At 50.8% G+C, this 7,093-nt stretch overlaps 1 protein-coding gene across 1 annotated transcript; it reads right to left on the reverse strand.

Annotated features, from left to right (window-relative positions):
- Positions 1-287: 287 nt before the first annotated feature.
- LOC100901724 (CD151 antigen) lies at positions 288-4,430 on the reverse strand. The gene is made up of 8 exons (XM_018639079.2): positions 4,394-4,430; positions 3,032-3,152; positions 2,797-2,938; positions 1,983-2,057; positions 1,020-1,115; positions 724-816; positions 548-628; positions 288-419 (listed from the first exon to the last, which is right to left on the reverse strand). The coding sequence occupies exons 1-8, from the start codon at positions 4,428-4,430 to the stop codon at positions 288-290; spliced, it is 777 nt and encodes a 258-aa protein (XP_018494595.2).
- Positions 4,431-7,093: the final 2,663 nt, after the last annotated feature.

Here is a 7,093-nt window from a genome sequence, read left to right on the forward strand (position 1 = left end):
TGTCGTCACTCATGAAGATCGTTCCCGAGTGATCGGTTCCTGCGAGAGGCGGTTGAGATAGGCAGGTTCGGTTGAAGGGAGTCGTACACATAGAAGCATCTTCGAAAAAGTAGATGTCATTGTTCTGGAAGAGAACGTCGACATCAGTCTCTTGCATAGGGACACCGCGTCCGAAGCGGGATTCGGCAAGAATGGATTCATGATCATCGCATGCTCACCCTGTTCCTCATGTAGCTTGCTTTGGCTATCGCAGAAGTCTCTGTAAGCTCTCGACGATGCTGAGTCGTTCACTGGATCATAAGGAACATGGCGCAAGAGAGCGCCATGCCTACCACCAATAAGCAGGCGATGCCTATTCCAACCCCTCCGACGATTTTCGCGTGCCCTTTGACGAAGTCGCGTACCCGGGTGTGGCAATTCTGCAACCAGAGAACGATTCGATTAGCGGCCGCAATCGACAATCGATTCGAAGGATCACGAGAGGACTGAGGAACGTCGACCGACGAGGATTCCGGTAGAAGGATTACCCAATAATTTATAGACTTACATCCATGAAAGTGTCAGTTTCGGAAGGGCTCGCTCTGCAGCCTCCAAGCAACTCTTTCCGCATGCAGCACGAATCAGGCACCTGGGCGTGGAAAGGGATACTTTCATCATTTTCCTCATCATTTTGGTCGCCCTCGTCGCCATATATCGCTGTTGGGAAACCGCTGGGATCATTACCTGCACGTCGCGGTCATTAAAGTGTCTGTTGAGTTGCCAGATCTTGTACGGCTTATCCTCTGGAATTTGGCCCGGAATGCCACAACATTTGAACTGAAGGGAAATATTCACGAGTCCTGAGCTACGCATCGGGGAAACGGATATTCGCCGGAGTGGCCGAAAGCGCGACGGCAAACGTACCAGCGGATGAATGATGTAGTGGTCGAATAAGTACCTAAATGAATCCGTGGATGATCGGGTCTCAATGGACGCCGCCGAAAATCCAGGACTCATGATCGCGGACGTCGAATACTCACGTGTCGCTGAACGGCATCCCAAGCTCTGGTGACAACGCTGTCATTCTTATAAATCGGAATCGACATCAGCATCTCTTGGTACATCCGCTCGTCCACCTAGGGACAGACAAACAGCAGGGGATCGATAAGACATCGACAGTCGTAAGGAAAGTAGACGCTATTGGACACGTTTGAGCGTATAAAGACTTGACAACGATCAACGCGGGGTGTCTGGCGAGCCGTGAGAACTCGCAGAAGCTCACTCCTTACACAGCCCTTGAACCCTGACCACTCGTTCAATTCATCATCAAGATGCGGTCGCATAGCTCGGTCGGTCGCTCGTTCGCTCGCCCGCGTCGACACTGGATCCAACAGTATCGGTCGTGTAGTCCGTGTGGATGTTTGAGCTAGCAGCAGTTCGAGAAAGCCGAAGTCAGTAAGCTCATCTTACAACGAGAGAGACCTTCACATCAGTGACAATCAACGAAAACGATGAAGCAACCTTGGCAACTTTTTCAGCCAATGCCGCATTTGCTTTGCTTGTTCTCCCATACGGCACAGCTCACATGATGCGATTTCGTCGTCGGTCTTCGGCCGTCCGCGAACTCCCCCGCTCAATTGAATCTTCGGGACACCATCCGACAGGGAATCGAATATTGTCCCGTTCGATGAGCATCCTCATCAGGTACCGCGGACTGTCGTCGAACAAGCCGGTCGCCGTTCAACTCCCGCAAATATTTTCGTTTTTTTTTCGTCGAACCCGCGTCGAGCAGGGTGGCTTATCAAGACGGCACACGACATCTCAACGCGATATGGGTCTCTTGGCGATTAGATGGCAAGGAGTCGATGAGGCGCCGCAGTCGACATCGAACCAGAATGAATCCGGTCATCATTCAGGTGAATCTTGTCGGGCGAAGTTGCGTTGTGTTGCCGACGCCGACGCCCGGTTTTGTCATTGAAGCGAAAAGTCGAACACTTACTAACCTCATTTCGGAATACGTAGCCAAGAATTCCTCCAATCATCATAACAATGAATAGCATGAAGAGAATGACGAAAAACTGAAATGAGGCAAGAAAACGGCAATCATTTAGTTCATTTCCGAGGTCGGATGGATCTTCGATCGACTATGAAGAGGAAGGGAACTGTGAAGAGCGAGAAGTCTCTGCTGCGGCATGCGGAGACCGAGCCGTTCCCCCATTCGTAGCCCTTATCAGGCTCTCGAGAAATTATGTGGGATGAGCGTTCATCTTGAGTTCCTTTCCAGACTCCCCAATGAGGCTCCGTTTCTTCCGGATCCCGATCGATTCAATGTGAGCTTTCAGGAAATGATCGGCGTTGGATGGCTCGAGAACTCTCCTAGACGTCCAGTCGGCGGAGAATTCTACAAGAATGATTTACGGCCGTGATTTACGACCGCAATCCGTCATCGGCTGAGCGTCGGCTCGTCTTCCTCTTCGAGCCCGCTGACTTGAGGCTCGCTCATTCCTTTTGGAATGGGTGTAGCGTCTTCTACGAGCGGGGTCTGAGATTTCCGATCTCCTCGTGGTTACGTCTCCACGCGTCGATTTGCGAGCTCGACGGTTTGTTGAGACTGCAGAAATGCCACGCAGGTGTTTCAAGCGTTATCCTCGAAATGCAGCGCGGAGCATGAGCCATTAATTCTCCCTCCCGGATGCAGAGAGACTCGGAATTTCCAGGACCTCTGACCAGCTCGAGGACTCATTCTATTGCACATCGTTACATCGGCTTGAATAGGTATTCCAATGATTCTGAATGCTCGTCCAGAATCGAACTCACTGTTAGAAGCATGCATTTGATTTCCTTGAATGCTCCTAGACAACCTAAAAATGAGACGAAAGTCACAATACAGCCGGTGGCGATGAGAATGGCGGCTGAAGACACGTACAGATCGGTGCCCAAAAGACGTTCCATGAAGCTCCTGCGGAAGAGCGCGGACACTTGAGTTTGGTACGAAACGCCTCCGCAGAGTCGAGAGAAATGTCGCTTATCCATTCGGCTTCGATAAACTGACCTATCTGCGAGGGTCCAGACGCCGACTGAGAAAACAACGATACCTCCCAACATGATAACGAGGTTCGCCACGAATAATGAATACTTCACGACACGACCGCACCCTTCCAGCATTCGCGTATCTGCAAGAAAAAATTCAGATTACGAGATGTCAGGTGAGATTTCAACTTCACCTTTCCTGAGACGCCTGATATTCCACTTCGGACCCATGCGTGACGACGGTAAGCTTAAAAATGTTGACGCTTGGACGAGGTTAATCGAATCGAGGGTCATTAGGAGCTCTACAGTGCCGATGCCTTCCGAAGATGACTGGCTTCCAGATATTCAAACAACGGATAAATCACTCCTCCCTAAAAGGTCAGGGTCATTTTAAGACACCTGATTGTTCGACGAGATTGTGATATTAACCCTGACGACACGGCAGCTGTTCGAACATTTCGCAGCTTTTCTTCCCACGTCCTGTATTTTTTCTCATGTGTGAGTAGGTGTATATTCACGCAAGGGCTTCTCAGTTCTACGTCCACTCGTCTGTACGATTGGAGCTAGGGTCATCACTCCAACCGGGAGAGACGAACTCGATTCTACCGAGCTCGAGGTCGCGCAATTCCCCAGATCGCCACGTCCACATTCATTCGCTTACGTTCGCTTCGCGAGCACAGAGGCGCGAGCTCGGAACAATGGTCAGAGGACGCGAAGGGCGCCCAAGAACAGGAGGCACAAGGGGTAGAGGACCACCAGCGATGATAATCTAAGAGTAGAAGGGCAGTCGGGGGTGGACAGGCAAGTCTCATCACACAGCCGGCAGCGGGGGCGAATTGGAGACTACTCCGAAAAACCTGGGATGAGGTCTCCGGTAGACTTTCCACAATCAGAATGGGACTCCTCCAGTCTGATGCAGGCTCCCATGCGCTTCGAACTATGGGCTTGGAAGAGCTCGGAGGGACTCTCGACGCTGTCGGGTCTGGCAATCCGCCATACCAAGGAGCCATCATTGCTGCGGGAATTTTCCTGAAGAACTTATTCTTCTAAGCATGGCTGACGTGGCAAAAGAGTTGTATCCTGAGGAGGCTTCGCTCAAATAAATCGTATGGAAAGCAGATGGAAGAAAAGTTCTCGCAATGCACACGTTTGAGCCCTGAGACTCCGGCGTTGGAGAAGATTGGCTCCTTGACTCGATTTGATGTTCACACGAAAAAGATCCAAACAAAAACAATTGTTCGGATAGACGTGCGATCCGAAATACTTCTGTGTCGTTTGCAGCTGATTTTTCAATCCCAAGGAAAAGGCTATCGGAATAAGCCTGACAATGACAATCACTAACCACAATGGAGTTGCTCGAAGACTCTTGACCTTCGCAACTTACACCACAACTCCCTCTTGAGCCTCCGGATATATCCCATGACAATGTTCAGCCCCGCGTCGGTCACAATGTCATTACGGAATTTGATGACTTGCGATTCGGGGGTCAGAGCAGGAACCCTCCGCGAGAGGTCAGGAAAGCTTCTACGATGCCCGAGGCGGCAGGACGTTCCGCGGATTTCGGATTTGCGCACTCCCCCGAGGAACAAAAGGAAAATACATTAGGCGGGCTTCCTCCCCTTTCCGGATGTTTCTGATCTCGCAGAATGGCACAGGGATGATTCATAATTATTATTCGTATGCTCTCAGGGGGACTCAAGGATTCCGCGAGCGTCGACAATACATACGAGTTCAGTACTGTGGTTCAGATCGACGCACCGCGCGCTCCATCGAAAGTTTACCCTCCACGCGAAACTGCGCCCGAAATTCACTTTCTCAGAATGACGCTCGGCTGGATCGATGGAAAAGCTTCGATATCCTTAGCTTTATACAGAGGGTTCCCGGCATTCTGTCGGACCCGCGGAGCTTACCGATGAGGAGGCTGGATTCTTGACAATGAGAGCCGTCCCAAATGGAGAGCGAAAGAATTTATCGCCGGAAGTGCCAACCGCGTCTAAGCCCGAACCCCGATGACTGCATCAGCTTTTCGGGTATCCGTACTGATCAAAGTGTTCCTGAAGAGTACGCAACGCCAAGCGAGGCTATGGATGGATTGAAGGATGATATCTACCTCTGAAGTGTCCCGGATCGCTTCCTCATGCCACAGGGACCAGGTATACAAATCACAACATCGGGGGACCGGCATCAGTATCAATCTCCCGCAGGAATTCCCACGGTTCATCCGACAGTGTATCCGCGAACAATCGCAAAGACGGCTCCCGTTCTCATCAGTACACGCTCGACACCTCGTCATCTCTTTCGATATTCCTGACAACAGGCGAGTCAAGCAAATACCTCAATACAATATCCCACAGAAAATCGTCGCAAGCAAACGCGATTCGTTCCCTTAATATTCGCGCATTCGGATTTATGAAGCACGGCTGTTGTTCTTTTCAGAAAAATTCGATGACTTCTACGCGGACAATATGAGACGGCAGTGATCGAAGGCCTTTTCGCTGTGCCGCACCGAAAATCAAGATTCTCAGTCAGAGACGCTCGCGTCGCCGAAGCCTTCGCCGTGTCCGCGATAAAGCATCACCGCGAAGTATTGCGCGTCCGACCGATGGATGGACAGACGGGCGGACAGACGGACAAACCAATCGACCAAGAAGCCAAGCGAGTAAATGAGCCAGAGCTAGATAGAAAGTCGACGACGTAGAAGAATTCCCGTTTCTATCGAAGGACATTTACTAAAAAATTGCGGAAATTTCAACCATTTTTATTGAAAATTCCAAGATACCCTGTCTTACCGCCACGCACGCAAATGCAAAGCCGCTTACGCATTAAATTCTACGCTCTGCTCGAGCGTAATTCCGCGGAAAGTGGCAAAAGACGACGGCGGTGACGGTGGCAGCAACTTCGGCGACGAGCACCGCGTCCCGTGAACATTGCATTCGAAATCGCAATCGGCTCTTTATCCGGCCCAATGTTTCCACGGTTGGTTCGAGCCGTGGTCGCTTCCGCTAAGTTCACAGCTCCCCCACTTCAAGCGACAAAGTTTTCGCCACATGATTGTTTCTGATAAAAGGGGCTATCTCAGCCGGATTTCTTCTTTTCTTCTCGTACTCCAGGGTTCGTCCTGATTCCATCAGGCCAAGACTCCGCTCAGAAGCTCTCGGTCCTCCATCACCATTACGTCAGGGAGAAACCATTTTCTCTTCGTGACATCGAATTTATCAAGCACTGTCTTTGTCGAATTAGGTCACTCGACCGAAGTCCAGAATACCTCCTTAACGAGTAGATCTTCTTCAGAATTTCATATTATGCCTTCGAAGGTCCTGAGCAGAGATAATTCCACAAGAGAAAGTGTCTGTCGTTCGTGGTAGTTAGCTAGAATCAGCTGCCGTTAATCGAAGATCAATTCGGTCCAAGTGACTTCTGAGCCATTACTGTGGGAACTGCGGCGTCGTCTGAGGGAAAAAACGGCTGCAGACTTACGTCGTTTCCTTTCTGATCGGAATTGCGCCTTCGAAATCGACATCGAATCTTCTTTGAGCGACAAAATTCTGCTGTGCCGACGCAGTATCTATCTCACGATAAGGATCATTGGAACCTGTGAGACCTTTGAGACGAGAGGCGAATGAACGAAAATGCAGTTTCGATGAGCTCGCTGCGAGGTTTTCGCTTGATTTGCGGCCGGGGTCTGCCCGAACCCGTGGCTGCAACGCCTTGCGTGACGGTTAGCCCTTGCGAGTCGAAGCTACTCTGAAGGGACACTTCCAGACATCGGACTTTCGACGAGTACGGGGTCGGATCTGACGAGACCACGAAATGAGCTGTATCACGAATGTAAAACGGACCTGGACAGCGGGACGCCTCGGCGACGTCACCGGTGTGAATCGGCGAACGCTTCCGGCTTTGACCGACGCTTTCGCCAAACATAACAACGCTCTGGAAAAGCTAGAAAGAACATCTAGGCGGGGGTTAATATAGGACGCATTACTTATACGCGGTCAACCCGAAAATTCCACTCCGCCGCCACCGCAACCGAAGCGTCAACCAAGACTGTAATATGTTCAGTCCGCAGTGGTCCACTACGCTAGAG

This window comes from Galendromus occidentalis, unplaced genomic scaffold, assembly GCF_000255335.2.
Source record: "Galendromus occidentalis unplaced genomic scaffold, Mocc_1.1 scf7180000077333, whole genome shotgun sequence".
Taxonomy (NCBI): Eukaryota; Metazoa; Arthropoda; class Arachnida; order Mesostigmata; family Phytoseiidae; genus Galendromus; species Galendromus occidentalis.

What these genes read in the sequence shown, in the direction of transcription:
- LOC100901724 (XM_018639079.2), bottom strand. Translation starts at nt 4,430, where the DNA reads ATGGGATATATCCGGAGGCTCAAGAGGGAGTTGTGGT. An exon ending in GCTACGTATTCCGAAATGAG is followed by an intron (nt 1,116 to 1,982) that starts GTTAGTAAGTGT and finishes GTCTGTCCCTAG; the next exon opens with GTGGACGAGCGGATGTACCA. An exon ending in GGGATGCCGTTCAGCGACAC is followed by an intron (nt 817 to 1,019) that starts GTGAGTATTCGA and finishes ATTTCCCTTCAG; the next exon opens with TTCAAATGTTGTGGCATTCC.